This window comes from Talpa occidentalis, unplaced genomic scaffold (genome assembly GCF_014898055.3).
Source record: "Talpa occidentalis isolate TD23 unplaced genomic scaffold, MPIMG_talOcc4v2.1 talOcc4.7, whole genome shotgun sequence".
NCBI classification, from domain to species: domain Eukaryota; kingdom Metazoa; phylum Chordata; class Mammalia; order Eulipotyphla; family Talpidae; genus Talpa; species Talpa occidentalis.
In genome coordinates this window covers 61,716,378-61,732,327 of record NW_023605083.1, presented here as the reverse complement: position 1 = coordinate 61,732,327, position 15,950 = coordinate 61,716,378, and the positions used below count along the sequence as shown (strand labels likewise).

The window sequence follows — 15,950 nt, the reverse complement described above, 5'->3', positions numbered from 1 at the left end:
CAAAGTGGATTCTGGCCTCAGATGTGAATGCAGCTTGTATGTGAAGGGATGAAATGCAGGACGCCCAGTTAAATCTGAAATGCTGATAAGCAAAAAATAATTTTTTATATAACATGTCTGTGGAAAACTGGGCAATATTTTTAGTTGCTAAATGTGACAGCTCTACTAGAGAAAAGTGAAGAGTGAGACTGAAACAGAAGGTATTTATTGGGGAATAGTCATCAGTATGGGAGGAACACCCACTATGAAACAGTTACCCTCCAAAACTGGTACCCCCAGTTCCCTGTTCTGGTCAGCCCTCCCACCCCTAGTTGATTCATTCTTAGAATCCTTAAAGTCGGGGTGCAAGGTGGGGCCATGCAGAACTACTTATATTCCGGTATTTGATAGTTTTAAAAACGCTGCCTCCTGTGGAAATTCTGCGAGTAATGGAGCTAACTGTCCTGTGTCTTGATTGGCTTACACAAATCTCCATGAAATCTACCCTGCTAAAATTCAGAGGCGTGTAGATCTATCCACATGGTCACTGTTGTCCCTTGTAAATTTTTTTAAAAAGAGCTTTCGGTTTTTAATTCTTACAGGGAACTGTTGGGTGCATTTATGATACCAGGTAGGTAACAGATTTAAATAGTCCCGCTTCTAACCAAGGCTATGGATTTTTTTACAGGGCCCCTTGCCATAGGCCCTGGCTTCTATTATAAAGGGGCTCTTACAGGCTCACCCTACCTATTTGCCCAAGATGTCCCTTAGCTTCAAGCTCTTATCCCAACCCCCTTAATACTAATGGCTTTACAAATTAAATAAAACTTGCTGAGGAAGGCAGAAATGAAAGATTGGTGGCTCTGGGTGGGGGCTGACAGGAGGGCTGGGGTAGGGACTGAATCCAGCCCACATTGTGTGACGATCTCATCATGTTTGCCTTGGCCCTCACAGTGTTTATATTGTTGTGAACATTTAAACATCAACCAATTTCCTTCAAAAGCTGGATTTCCAGACTCTCTTGAAAAAGTAGAGATCCTGGGTTTATATTCCTACAAAGCAATGGTCTGCTGGAGTCAAGTGTGGCCTACCTCCTTAGAAGCTGGCCCTCTGGGTCACCAGTCCCACGAGCTCAGTCACTGTGTCAGGTTAGCCTGGCATACAAAGCCTAATGAAGGATGTCTAGCCCACAGGAAATGGGAGGCTCTCCTCCATCCCCTTAAAAGAAGCTACAGGAGGAGGCTACCATCCTTTACTCTACTTTCTGAGCTTGAGGTACTCAGTCTCCTTGTAGGGAAGATGTCCCACTCTAAACTATCATGCTTCAGACCTCCCTGGTGGCACAAAGGGTTAAGCACAGCACTATGAAGCTATTTGCAGGCACTGTAGCAAGAATTCAATCCCCAGCCAGGGAGCTACCCACATGGCACAGCAGACCTCTCCTGTCTTCCCCGCTGCTCCCCTCAGTAGTGTATTTCAGTCAGTCTGCCTGTTCTTCTCCCCACTCTGTCTCTGGTGAATCCTCTTACCCCCACCCCCACACCTCTGACCTATACTCCAGTTCTTATATGCATAAATAAATTAAAAAAAAAAAACTATTGTATTTCCAGTTTTTCTCTGAGGACCCAGGCTTACAGCAGATGGAGAGCTGGAAACATCCAGAGATTGGAGCAGTGACATGACAAAACAGAGATGAGGGCGGGGACAGGAGGGTAACTGAGCAATTGAACTACTTTGACCTTCACCTCCTCTGCTCGTGTCATCAGAACCAGTACTTTCTCTTCATTCTCCCTATTCCGTCTGATACTGATGGGCTATCTACCATTCCCACTCCAGTGTGAATAAGGATGGGGGTGACCAGGCTACCTGATTCTTCTTTGTAGTAACCAGGAGGATTAGAGACTATATTCCATAGACAACCTCCAGTTTTTATAGAAAAACTTCACTGACCCCAGTAACCCCGAGCTTTACCCTGCCAATTGTTAAATATCCTTTAGGTTTGGTTATGAGTTTTATTTGATGAACCCTGTTAAATCTGAATGCCTATGCTCACATATCACTGTTCAGAAGCAAGAGTGTCTACATAGCTGGAAAAGAAAAATGAGGCACACATGGAATAGGATGGGGTCCTCATTATTTTCCAGTGTGCCTTTCTTTGCTAGGATAAGCACTATTTTCTCTCCGGGTGACTGCTATGAGTTTCAGCTTTCAAGATCTTTTTTTCAACTGGTCGTTCCCCCAACCCCGGCTTTATTGATGTATGATTGACAAATAACAACTGTATACACTTGCAGTGCAAATGATGTTTTGATATTACTCCACAGTGTAAAATGATTATCACAATCAAGCTAACATACCCATCATTTCACATAGTTTCCATTTGTGTGTGTGTGTGATGATTACATATGAGATCTACTCTCCAAGCAAATTTCAAGTACACAATACATTACTACTAATTATATTTATAGTCACCATGCTGTACATGCTCTAGAACTTCTTCATTTTTTAACTTAAAGTTGTACCCTTTGAGAACCCTTTTCTGGTGACTACCGTTTTACTTCATGTTACTACAAATTTCACATTCTTTAATATATTCTATATATAGATTCCATATATAAATAAGACCTTGCTATATTTGACTTTCTGTATCTGGCTTATTACCCTTGGCATAATGTCCTCAAGGTCCATCCATCTTGTCACAATCAGAGGTTTTTCTTTTTTAAGGCTGAATAGTATTCCATTGTATATATATAGTCATGAGTCACTTAACAACTAGGATAGTTCTGAGAAATGTGTTGGGCAATTTCATTATTGTGTAAACATCAGAGAGTGTAATTATACAAGCCTACAGGGTAGAGTTCACTCTACACCTCAGCTATATGATATTGCCTAATTGGGAAAACCACCACACATGCAGCTTGTCATTGACCAAAATGTCATTAAGTGAGGCGTGACTGTACATCCATATCTAGCTTTCACTTTTTTTCATGCATTTATCTGTCAACAGACCCTTAGGTTCTTTCCTGGCTACTATGAATAATGCTGCAGTGAATATGAATATGAACATGTAGATAACTGAGATAGTGATTTTATTTCTTTTGGATACATAACCAGAAGTGGAATTGCTGGATCATATGGTAGCTCTATTTTTAATCTCTGGAGGGAACTCTATACTCTTTTTCAATTTCCAAATCCTGTATGTCTCACAGTACTCCAGGGACAAGGAAATTTTTGAATAACTCTCCACCCTGTTAAAGCTGGCCAGTATTATCAGTCCAAGCTGATCCATCAGGTCATAGAAACTCAATGCTTAAGACCAACCAGGAGGAGCCTGAGGAGGCCACTGAGTTGACCCCAAGAATCTTAACCAAGAGGCATCTCAACCTAGATCCCAACCTCTCTATCACGTCACATCCAAGATACACACACTGTCATAGCTGCCTAAAATCTGAAGCCCCATGTGGCATCTATTTGACTTAAAGCTATTAGTATTATTGCTCAAACTCAAAGAAAGAAGATCCCTGGTCTACCACCAAAGGGGTTAAGTTTTAAAGCATATGTTTTTCTCTTAAGAGTAACATTTTTTGTAACCCTCAAAGTTTTGGGTTTCAGCCTTGAATTTAAAAATAAAGTGACTACTCAGATGACTGGTTATAATTTAGAGGGGGCGGGCAGGGAATCCCACCCACCTAGAATAGTAAGTAAACCAGTATAATTCAGCAAAAAAGTAAGGACAGGTTTTACAAATGCCTTGGAGAAATTGGTAATGTCCAGACTGACAAGAGCCTGGAAGCCCACAGGGTAATGAAATAGGCAGCCAGAGGGGAATGACAGACAGGGAAGATGTGTTCTGAGGTCTGGCCCTCGGGCCTTCTCTGCAGCCAGGGCTTTGTCTTGGAGACACATCTGGCTTTTCTTTCCCTGTCCGTCTTGTATAAAGGGATGGCACCAGGTTCCCTATTCCTATCTTCTAGCTAAGCACATACAATGCTCTAGAAGCACTGATCCAGAGTCAAAGACGATCCCCGAAGCATTTTTAATGTATCTTCAAGCATTACACAAATAGGCTATCCTTGCCTCTCTCTCTCTCTCTCTCTCTCACTCTCTCACGCAGTCCCTTTTGGAACATTTTAATTCAACAGGAGACTAATGTAAAAGGCTGACATCATAACTAACCAAGGGCACATGCACTCCAACACACTCTACCCCACACAAACCTCTGCTTCTGCTGGCATTTCCTGTCAGAAATAGGCCTCAGCTGTGCGGTATTTGTCCAAACCCACAGCTCTCATGAGCAAACTTTCCTCTAAGAGGTACCTGGCGTTGCGGCCATCACCCACAGTCCATTCATGTTCTCCTAGACCTCATCCTACACAGCCTTGCTTCTGTGCTTTGTGCTTTAGGACAGATAAGAGTTTGGCGGAGGTGGCATCCTTATAAAAATAAATGGTCTGGCCCAACAATGAATGCTACAAATCAGAGTGAAGGAAGACAGTATCACATCTTTATGAGAATAAACTTCTCTTTGATATGCCAACGACAAGCCCTGCTTGCGTACACACAGACTAGCTTAAGAGATCCTTTAGCCAGCATTGAGTAAGGAACCTCAGTTGCTGCTTATCCTGGTCTCCTACTACACATGGGAAGCAGTTGCACAGAGAGTCAGGACTGAGCTGGAGAGGCTGCCATGAGACTCGATTGTCTGATAGGCTGTAGGCCTTTCCATCCATAGAGCATATTATATGCCCCCTGCCCTCTTGAAGAGCCCCCACTGTACTGGAGGGCATCTGCTCTGCTGCATGACTTCTGGCCTCACTGAGGTTGCCCCTGCATGCTTCCACACATAAATTTTGTAGCCCATAGTTTTGGTCAGCCAATCCCAAGCGTTCCCTTCAAACAGGTGTCCTGAAGTGATCGACAGATGGAAATTCCATTTTCTTTGAATAGATTAAAAGCAAGTACCCAAGTACCTTCTGATCAGTAACTTGATGTAAGAAGAACACAATCATATCACTTTCAGACTGATGTAGGTGGGCTCTCTCATTAATTAAAACAGAATTTGGTCTTTTATTCTATCTCATCTCTTCAAAATATACACACCTCACAAACTTCTGGGCATCTCCCAAAGGTTATGTGGCACTTATCAAGACCCAGGCCTGCTTTGCCTTCACCATTGGTCTCTTACCACTTCACCAGGGGCACTCAACATGTCTTCCCCAGAACAGCAGCTGCAGCTTGGAATAGTGTCTCCGGAGAACTTTAGAAATGCAAATTCTCAGGCCCACTGACATCTCCTGAGAGTGGGTCCAGCACTCTGTGTTTTAAGCAGCCTAGGTGATCCTAGTACATTCAAATTTGAGAATCAAGATTCTACACTGAATCTGGCAAAAAGTTAAGCCTCAGGGCAGTTACTGCTGTGACTAGAAATCCTGAGCCGCATCCAATCTCCCTAAATTGTCTGTTACTTGCAGGTGATGACAAATCAAAATCGTCTCGCCCTGAGTGACCAGTGATGGCATAGATTTACAGACCCTGGGTACTATTCGAAAAGAGTCTTCTGTAATAACAGGAATTTCCCACATTAAGGTATGATTGTTTTTTATATTTTTCTGTTGATTTTGAGAGAGCAATCACCTAAATAAATGTGAGAATCTCGAGTTACAACAATGCTAGTGATGGCAAGGGGTTTCATGTCAAAAGATGGGGCCAACACAGGTTCTCCAATGATCCAACAAACATTTGGACAACAAACTCACAAAGCTCTGGTGGAAATGCATCCTGATTTTGAAACATTATGAAAGATCTAGGATGTGTGGGCAGAACAACTTCACAGCATTCTTATGAAATGCAAGTAAGTGAACGCATAAGGAAAGCACATTGTAAAGTTCAAAGCTCCACAACATCTGGAGGTCACAAAAGGTGACGTGTTGGCCAAAAAGAATTTTATTATGCCCACAATTATTTTTTAAGTTTTCAAACTAGTTGATGCTACTCTTCTTTACATGGGAGATCTTACATTTTTCAAAAGCAGATTTCTAGCTTCTCTTGAAAATGAGAAGATTTGAGTTGATGTGACAATGTAAGACCCACGTCTTCACATGGTATAAATTAGCTGTATCTTAATTGAGAAGTGCCATCTGCTCTCCAGGTCCTCACAATTTCCCACTGAGTCTATGTCACTCATTTATGCTACATGCTTTTTTGAGTTTTTGTGAGTCTGCACTACTCGATTACTCTAAACAAATCCTTTCTATTGTTGTTATTACTATCCTCATGCTTCAAACTCTCAGTAGTTATTATATTGCTAAGGTGAATATATATTATTATATATATTGTTATATATGCTATTATATATAATATTATATATGTTAATTATATAATGTATAATATTATATAGTTATTATATATGCTAAGGTGAATAATACCCCTTTGGCTCTCTGAGTCTATGATGTGTTTAAGATGCCTGTGTTATGATCTGTTGATTCACTTACTGTAAATATAAAACTTTTGCTGAGCATTTACTATATCCTTGCTCTAAGCATTTCCCCCATGAATCTCAAATAACATTCACAATAGTTCTAGGAGATAGTAATCATCATTATCCCCATTTCACAGACGAGAAAACTGAGGGACAGCATGGTCATTCAGATACTGGAAAAGCCAGGAGTTAAGTCGAGGTTTTTGGACACCAAACTCAATGCTTATAACCCGCCATGCTGTGTGGGGCACTGACAGGCACTGACAGGGGTCCATTATCTCTGTGCACCAATGCCCACTTGCTGTCTCAGTCAAAGTCACACCACATGATGCACTCTTCTTGCCAACCAAGTGATCAACACCCCTAAAAGGGATCAGCATTGAAATATGATCAACAACAGCAGTCACCAAAGTGTTGGACAGTCCCCTCCAAAAGTGTATAAATGCCTTACTGAACCCTACTTTTCCTCAGTATATTGACAAATCACAGTACACAAACTTTCTTACTTGGCTGTTTAAAAGATGGCTGCTGTATTTATCTGAGCACCTGCCAGGACAGCTGCTCTTTGTCCCTACCGACTAAAGCCTGAAATACTCAGAGAGGTGTATGACCTTTGTGCATGTTTGTGTAAGGCCTACCTTGGCACTCCCAGACTCAGTAATGACTCCAAATGCCCAAACTGTGGCCTAGCTGCTGCACAGCCCTGCAAACCCAAACAGGACCACTCTAATATCCTGGGCAAACTATTTTTAGGCCTTAACTTGGAATTTTAGAAGCAGACCATCACCAGTGTCTCTGAGAAGGAAGAAGAATACAAATGATTGGCCAAGATCTTCAATTCTGGGGTCCTTTACCAGGTGCCTGCCACCAAAACAGGCTCACCAGGGATATGTATGGGTATGGTGCCCACAAGAATCACAGTGGTTTTTTTTTTTTTTAATATTTTGTTTTATATAATTCTTATCTTTTTTCATCTTTGTACAATGTGTGCATTTTCATTTTGGTTATATTCCCCATACAATTGCACTTCCCCCTTATTTTGACTCTAGTCCTTCCTTTCCCCACCGCTCCCTCCTCCCCACCCCCGTAGTGTGTCTCTGGTTTATAGTTGTGAGTTGATTTTGATTTTTACTTTGTATTGATTAGTCTTTTTCCTGGTCTCTTATTTAGGTTTTCTAAATTCCTGCTATGAGTGAGGCCATCCGGTTTCTGACTTATTTCACTGAGCATGATCCCTTCTAGCTCCATCCATGTTGCTGCAAACTGCATGTGTTTATCTTTTTTGGTTGCTGAGTAATATTCCACTGTGTATATGTACCACATCTTCTTGATCCAGTCATCTATTTTTGGGCATTTGGGTTGTTTCCATAGCTTAGCTATTGTAAGTAGTACTGCTATAAACATAGGGGTGCAGGTGTTCTTTGGAATTGATGTTTCTGTGTCCTTTGGGTAAATACCTAGGAGTGGAATTGCTGGATCATATGGAAGCTCTATGTTTAGTAGGTCAAGAAATCTCCACACAGCTCTCCATAGTGGTTGGACCAGTTTGCACTCCCACCAACAGTGCAGGAGAGTTCCTTTTTCTCCACATCCTCGCCAACATTTGCTGTTGCTAGTTTTTTTAATATGTGCCATTCTCACTGGTGTAAAATGGTATCTCATTGTAGTTTTGATTTGCACTTCCCTGATTACAAGTGATGTTGAACATTCTTTCATATACCTGTTGGCCATTTGCATTTCTTCTTCAGAGAAGTTTCTTTTTATCTCTTCTGCCCATTTTTTGACTGGATTATTTTCTTTGTTTTTGTTGAGTCTCATCAGCTTTTTGTAGATTTTTGTGCTCAGTCCTTTATCGTTAGTGTTGTGTGCAAAAATTTTTTCCCAGTCATTGGGGTTTCTCTTTGTTTTGGTTATTGTCTCTTTTGCTGTGCAGAAGCTCTTTAATTTGATGTAGTCCCAGCTATTGATCTTTGCCTTCACTATCACCGCTTTGGGTGATGTGTCTGTAAAGATGTCTTTGAGGTGCATGTCATGTAGTATTTCACCTATATTTTCCTTCTATGTATTTTATAGTTTCAGGTCTTATGTCTAGTTCTTTAATCCATTTTGAGTTGGTTTTTGTGCATGGTGTGAGGTAGTAGTCAAGCTTCATTCTTTTGCATGTAGCGACCCAGTTTTCCCAGCACCATTTATTAAACAAACTTTCTTTGCTCCAGTGCATATTCTTTGCTCCTTTGTCAAAGATTAGGTGACCATAAATCTGTGGGTTTATTCTAGATTTTCTATTCGATTCCATTGGTCTGTGTGTCTGTTCATGTTCCAATACCATGCAGTTTTGATGATTATGGCTTTGTACTATAGTTTGAAGTCTGGGAGTGTGATGCCTCCATTCCCTTCTTTTTTTTTCAGAAGAGCTTTGGCTATTTGGGGTTTTTGGTGATTCTATATGAATTTCATCAATAATTGTTCTATTTCTTTGAAGAATGTCATTGAAATTTTTATTGGAATAGCATTGAATCTGTATATTGCTTTTGGTAGGATGGCCATTTTGATAATGTTAATTTTTCCAATCCATGAGCAGGGGATGTCTTTCCAGCTCTTTGTGTCTTCTTCTATTTCTTTTATTTATTTATTTATTTATTTTTAGAGGCATGTTTTATTCATTTATTTGTTTGTTTGTTTGTTTATACATGTACTGGGTACAGTCAGAAGCGCAGGAGGGTGAGAGAATTCACCAGAGCCAGAGCGGGGAGCAGAGCAGGCAGAAGGACAGAAGTACACTGCTGAGGGGAGCAGCGGGCGGCAGGAGAGGTCTGCGCACCATGTGGGATCCTCCTCCGGGGGCCTGGAAGCAGCTGGGGATTGAACCGGCGCCGCAGAGGCCGCGGGCAGCTTCGCAACCCAGCGCTCAACCACTGCGCCACCAGGGAGGCCCTCTTCTATTTCTTTTAAAAGTGTTTTATAGTTTTCTTTGCATAGGTCCTTTACCTCTTTTGTTAGATTTATTCCCAAGTATTTGATTTTCTTTGTTTCAATAATAAAAGGGATTTTTTTTTTAATTTCTTCTTCTTCAGATTTATTGTTTGTGTATAGGAAGGCAACTGATTTTTGTTTGTTGATTTTGTATCCTGCCACTTTACTAAACTGATTTAGTTGAATTAATTTTTCTGTGGTGTTTTTGGGGTTCTCTATGTATATTATTATATCATCTGCAAATAGTGATAGTTTAACTTCTTCTTTTCCTATTTGGATTCCTTGTATGTCTTTCTCTTGTCTTATTGCTCTGGCTAGGACTTCCAGTATTATATTGAAAAGCAGTGGTGAGAGTGGACATCCTTGTCTTGTTCCGGATCTTAATGGAAATGCTTTCAGCTTTTCGTCATTGAGAATGATACTGGTTGTTGGCTTGTCAGATATGGCCTTTATGATGTTGAGGTATGTTCCTTGTATCCCAAGAATTTCAAGGGCTTTTATCATGAATGGGTGTTGTACTTTGTTGAAAGCTTTCTCGGCATCTATTGATATTATCATATGTTTTTTATATTTCTTTTTGTTGATGTGTCAGATGACGTTGATTGATTTTCGGATGTTGAACCATCCTTGTGTCCCTGGAATGAATCCTACTTGGTTGTGGGGAATTATCTTATGGATACATTGTTGGATTCTGATAGCTAAAATTTTATTGAGGAAGAATCACAGTGTTTTTTATTATAGGGTTGGGGTTGGGGTTTCTAAACTATCTGAGGGATCCCTGACTTGGGAATCTGGACTGGGCTGGATCACATATAAATCACAGCAAAAACTTTTGCCCAGGTTATGCAAGCCAAGTGAAGAGGCCATCATCAAAAGCAGGCTGACTATTCTCTTTGGCTCCTGGTCCCACACTCCAGCGCTGGCACTCAAGACTTGATCACTCCAAGGCAAAAAGGGATACTGACAGATGAACCCAAGGAAACACCAATGTGTTTCACTGCAACTAAAGACCTGAGTCAACCTTAAGCTGCTCACCCATACCCAGGCCTTCTCAGGACAGAGAACAGGATCAGGTGGGAGACATGGGCCTTGAAACTGCACCCTCTGAGTGAGGGTTTCAAGAAACAAAGGGGCCCAAATTGAGGTCTGAAAAAGACTGAATTCCATAAAGACACATTCAGGCCCATTTACATTCAAGCCCAACCCTCTCCTATACCCACCCCAGAACTTCAGCTCAGAAAGATCCTGGAGGAAGCTTCAGCCCACATCACATTACCCCCTCCATGGCCAGATGTGTCACTAACACAAGGAATTGGAGTTGGAAAGACTGGACTTAACAGAACTCTCCCACATCTCACTGTGAGCTTGGAAACCTCTCCACACTCAGCTGTAAAGTGGAGATAATGAGGTCTGACCTGGACAGCCTAGAATTAAAATAATGTGCAGATTTTCATAAATTGTAAAGTGCTACACAAATGTAAACGATCATTCTTGTTATTCCACAGGTTAAGTTCTTATTAAATGACCAGATTCCCTAAAGAGCAAGCAGAGATTGGATTGACACTCATATTTCAGCAGGCATGAACACACTCACGTTGGCCCCTGAAGCCTTGTCCATGTGGCTGGCTCTGCAGGCATCTGCCAAGTTGACCTCTGAAATGTTTAGTATTTTCACACACACCCAAGGAAGACTATCTTCTTCTTGGATGCAGAGACATAACAACATCCTCCCCCAAAGCTGGTTTCCAGTGAGATACAGTAGCTTTGTCCCCCAAAAGACTGTTACTCCTTCAGTGAGAGTTTATATTGGATGTTCCCATGCACAGAAACCTAGTCTTGAAGACTCTCACAAGAATGAGGGCCTCCTAGCTTGTCTGGCTTGTCTTGGTAGCCAGTCTGCTTCTCCCTCATCAACTCACACTGAGGTTGCGAACTACACAGTGTTCTCACAGGAAAGGTGTGAGAGGCGGCCACCCTCTTGGGAAGCAGTTCAGGGCAGTAGTGAGGGTTCAAATCCCAGTTTTGACACTATCTGTTATTGCTGGGTTCTCCATCTATAACATATGGATAACAGAGGAGTACCTACCTCACGAGCTGGTTAGTGGTATTAAATGACATAGTGCGTGTTAATGTTACTTCCATCTTATCACTGAGTCTATGCCTTTAGCTACTGCCTTCTTTATGCTTTTGCTTTCCATTTTCTCATACTAAGTGCTCCAAATAAATAACATACTAACAGCAAATAAATAAATTAATGCCTCTGCTCTTTGGGCAGGTCACTGTATTTATTACTTTATACCTTATTTCACCCAATCTTTGGGGCTGGCCCAGACCCCTTCTCTTTGGGGAACAGCTCCACAGCTCATGAGGCTGGCAGACCCCAAATGTGAGCACACCTGCTGAAATACTCCTGGCGCTGTGTGGGGGTTGTTTATGTGTGTTCCTATTTCCTGCATTAGACTATTAGCCATTTAAGTTAAAAAAAAAAAAAACACACTTCACATGGTGTCTTCCTAAATAGATAATGCTCCATAAAAGGCATTATATTTTTATTCCCTGGAGTTATCATTCAAACTCATTCTGCCACAAAGGCAGATTGCTGTCTTCTAAAATCACAACTTTGGGGGTGACCCTACACATGAACGGAGCCCCTGGGAGTAGTTTCAGTTGTCAAAATTGGACACGTTCTTCTTTTAGAAGGAAACAGAATCAGATACATCCTTCCTCATTGATTAATCTCTGGATTTAACTGGAAAATTTAATTAAAATGCTGCCATTTCTGAATATTTGATTCCCTTGGGGGAAAAATGCCACAGATAATCATGTGACAAATATCTCAGGTCACAGGACAGCTATCCTTTCAGAACTTGGTGTGCAAAGGCTAAAATCTTTCCTCTGGTGGCTGGAACTTGGGGACTCTGACTTTCTGGTGTTGCCAGTACCTTCCCAGAAGAGCACCTGCTGAGTGATGGGTGATCTTCAAATGGATCCCTGCACCTGTGTCTGAAGCAGCTAGAGAAACCGACTCTGGGCATAGATAAAGAAAAGAATAAAAATAATGTTCCCTAAAGGGCAAGTTCAGAGTTAAAGAATTTACAAAGGCAGCTGGGACTCTTTTTGCTTCAGAGATGCTGCCACCCACAGGGCAAGGTAGCAGAGTAGAGAGGAACTGGGGGCTCTGCCCCAACACCATCTAAGGGCAACTCCCTGCCAGGTGCTTCCCATGGACACCACATCTCAACCTTCCAACCAGTCCATGAGGCCTATCTCATGAGTCCATTTTACAGATGAAGAAACTGAGGGCCAGAATAAAGAATGCCCAAGATACCACAGACTAGAATCCCCTCTCTCTGCTCTATGTCTTTGAGAGGTGTTCAAATTGGTAAAGAGGTGAGATTTGTTCTCTCCACCCTCTTATCTCCGGATAGGCTTCAGGAGTGCTGGACTGTGAGTGCAGGCTGGTTGGCTCCTCAGATCCTCTGAGAACTCTAGGAATATGGCAGAGTGAGGCAGGCTTGCTGAGTTTGGAGAGAGTGCTCTAGGTCCCAGCATGGCGCGGAACTATTTATTGATGTGGTCACAAGTCTCCTACTCCCTTTCCTGTCTCTTAGTTCTTCTCTCTCTCTCTCCCGCCGCCCCCCCCCCCACAGACACAGACACACACACTCAGACTTCATTGTTAGAAAATCTGCACTGATAACCATACTTATGTTAAGTTGCTAAGAATCATCACCACCTTCCCAGGTATCCAGGACAAACAAAAATTGAGGTTTAATATTCTTATACATCCAAGAGAATTCCAAAAGACTAGTTAAATCTTTCTTGAAAATCTACTTGGCCCCTGCTGGGATTACCCAGTCCCACTTGCAAAGGGGTGGCCCCAGCCTTAGCTGCTACTGGCTCCCTGTTCAGAAAGCAAGCCCTTTCATGGGGCTCAGCTGTTCCTCAGGCATCCAGTAAAGCTGGTCATGCAAAGGCAGAAAATGTGACAGTTGGTAACCTCCAGCATCAGCCTATGGGAGCAACAGAACATTCTCTGGAGCAGCCACTCCTTGGACAGCTAAAGCAGCCTATTATTCAGTTTATATAAAACATCCACCAGCTACATGGCACCAATAACTGAATATCTCCATTCTTATCAAGTCCACGATATATTGGCCACACTGCCTTGCCACTAACTTTGGAAACCATGAACAGCTTCATTAACCATCAAAATACACAGGCACAGGGGAGAGGGAAAGAAAAGAAAAACACTTCTGAGTTCTGGAGTCCAAGTTCAAAGATGGCCCAGGCAAACCACAGCATTTCAACATTGCCAACAAGTGTCTCTCTCACTTCAGTGGTAAAGTTTTATTTAATATATTAAGAGCTTTATAAAGGGGTCTCAGAGCCACAGAGACCACATCAAATGCTTCTTTAAAAAAAAAAGGCCTGTGCACATTTTCCCAATGAAGAATCTGTCCAAAGACTTTTGAAAACACTTTAATACCCTCTCCTTCCAAAACATTACACACTATTTCTCCAACATCTTTACGTGTTTCCAGGGAACTCCTGGACCAAAAATAAAAGCACATAGGTGGGAGAGAATCTGGAGATTCTTCTATGCCAACATGTAAACAGACCTTCTCTTTCAATTGCTATTATTTCATGTAACAGCAGTAATCATTCCCTCATCTGCAAAGGAAATATATAATCCAGCTGTGGTGGCTCCAGCAAAAATACCACATCTGTGGATCATTGGCAACGTTGTGGCAAGATGGCTCAAATCTGGGCGGTCTCAGTGAATTCTCTTTTATACCAAAGAAACATGGGTATGCTTTTCTGAAAGTGCATATAAACTTTGCCAAAACGGGTCGCTCCTTTGTATGCTGAAAAGAGGTTTTCATTATCCACACCCGGTGGAAGGAGGCTCTCTTGGAATATTATTCCCAGTAGCCCGTGGTTATAAGAAGTCCTCATACCCCTCTTGGCCAGTGCCCTTGTCAGTATTAAACAGAGCAGGGGAAATTCTCACTCCCGGTTTCTGGGAGGAGGTTCTACCATGTGGCTGGCAGCGGAGCTAACTGCTGGTTTTTCACTTAGCAGGCGACCGGCTTCCGCAGAGAGGATGGCAGCCGCCGTTCGTCGCCGTTCTCTCCTCCAGTGTGTGAAGTCAGAGGGTGACTGAGCACTGGGGATAATATTCCAGGATTTGCCCTCCCCAAAGCGCATTAGCAAGCCTCTACAGTTATTTCTCAGCCGGTCTACCACAGTCCAATGCCCAGCCCAAAGTGCGCCCTGAGGGTTTCTACCTACAGACATACAAAAGCAAAAGCAGCATAGCGGAGCCCTGACAGACTTTTATGCCCGAAATATTAAAACATGCCCTGCGGCTACTGTGCTGGAATGCCGATCGCCCCCAAACACTCGGGGTCCCCTTCCATCCCGGACAATAGAGAAGAAAATAAAATGAAAGTGGACTTACTGCTATGGCTTGCAGCCTTTCCTTGTGCAATTCCGCCTCTGCCATCCTGGAGAAGGGCACACCGAGAGTGGGGAAGAAAGAAAAACAAAACACACGCTGTAGTCACCCAAAGAAACTGATGGGCACCCCGGGGGGGCTTTGCTCTAACCCCGGGGAGAGCGGAGAGGCGGCCGTGGATCCGCTCCCGGGGGTGGAGGGCAGAGCTGTGCGCAGGCTGGCTCGGCCCGGGCTCAGCCTCTGGCCCCCTCCCGCCCGGTCGCCTGGCTGCGCCCCAGCGCCGCCGCTAACTGCATCTCCCGGGCGCGCCAGTCGGGGACGTGGGCCACGGGCAGCCGCCGGGAGGGCGCGCTTGGCCCGTGCTCGTTCGCCGCCCTGACGTCTCGGCGCCTCGCTCCGCCCCTGGGGTGTGGGGCACCCGCGGCAGCGACCCGGGACAGCTCTAGGCTGGCAGGGGAGGCCGGGGCTGCCGCCGCAGGAAGGTCCTCAAGGCGCCCCGTGTTGCGCGAGCGCGGATGGGCACCTGGGTGGCCGCGCACGGCGAGCTGCTAGGTGCGCCCCTGGCGCGCCCGAGAAAACACGCGCCCGCTGGGGCCTGAGCTGGGCAAGGTGGCGCCTCGGCGGAACAGACGCCGGCTGAGGGACCTCTAGCAGAAAATGGGCCCTGAGTCTGTGTGGTTCCGTGAGGGCTGTGACCACCGGGGGTTCTGGCTGCCAGATGCCTGGGCTCCGTTCGCGTGGGGACGTTTCCTCGCCCACACGCCGCTTTGATGGCCGTGGCCAGTTTCCCAAACATCTCTCTGGGCAAGGGCAGGGTGTAACTTAGAACAGGCCACCCCTCTGTGAGGCCAAATGTGCTTTAGAAAAAGTTGAGAATTTGTCCTTATGGGTGCTCCGCTAGGCTGGGTTCCACAACTGACTAGTTGTGAAAACCTTGGCAACTGAACCTCAGTTTCCTCATCTGAAAAATGGATGCCCACAACGGCTAACCTCACAGAGCTGTCCTCAGTGATAAATGAGATTAAGTACATACAGGTGCTCGGTAAAGGGCAATCTGTT

The 15,950-nt window shown here is 43.7% G+C and overlaps 1 protein-coding gene across 9 annotated transcripts in view; it reads right to left on the bottom strand.

Moving 5' to 3' along the window:
* PALM2AKAP2 (PALM2 and AKAP2 fusion) overlaps positions 1-15,154 on the bottom strand; it is a 311,697-nt gene extending 296,543 nt beyond the window's left edge. For 4 of the 9 annotated variants that reach the window (XM_054689100.1, XM_054689101.1, XM_054689099.1 and 1 more), the window contains exon 1: positions 14,895-15,144. In XM_054689100.1, coding sequence (XP_054545075.1) covers positions 14,895-14,939 — 45 coding nt within the window. In that variant the 5' untranslated portion in view covers positions 14,940-15,144. Of the gene's footprint in view, positions 1-14,894 lie in introns of all 9 variants that reach the window. The other 5 variants (XM_054689096.1, XM_054689098.1, XM_037491598.2 and 2 more) reach the window with 2 other exon arrangements.
* Positions 15,155-15,950: the final 796 nt, after the last annotated feature.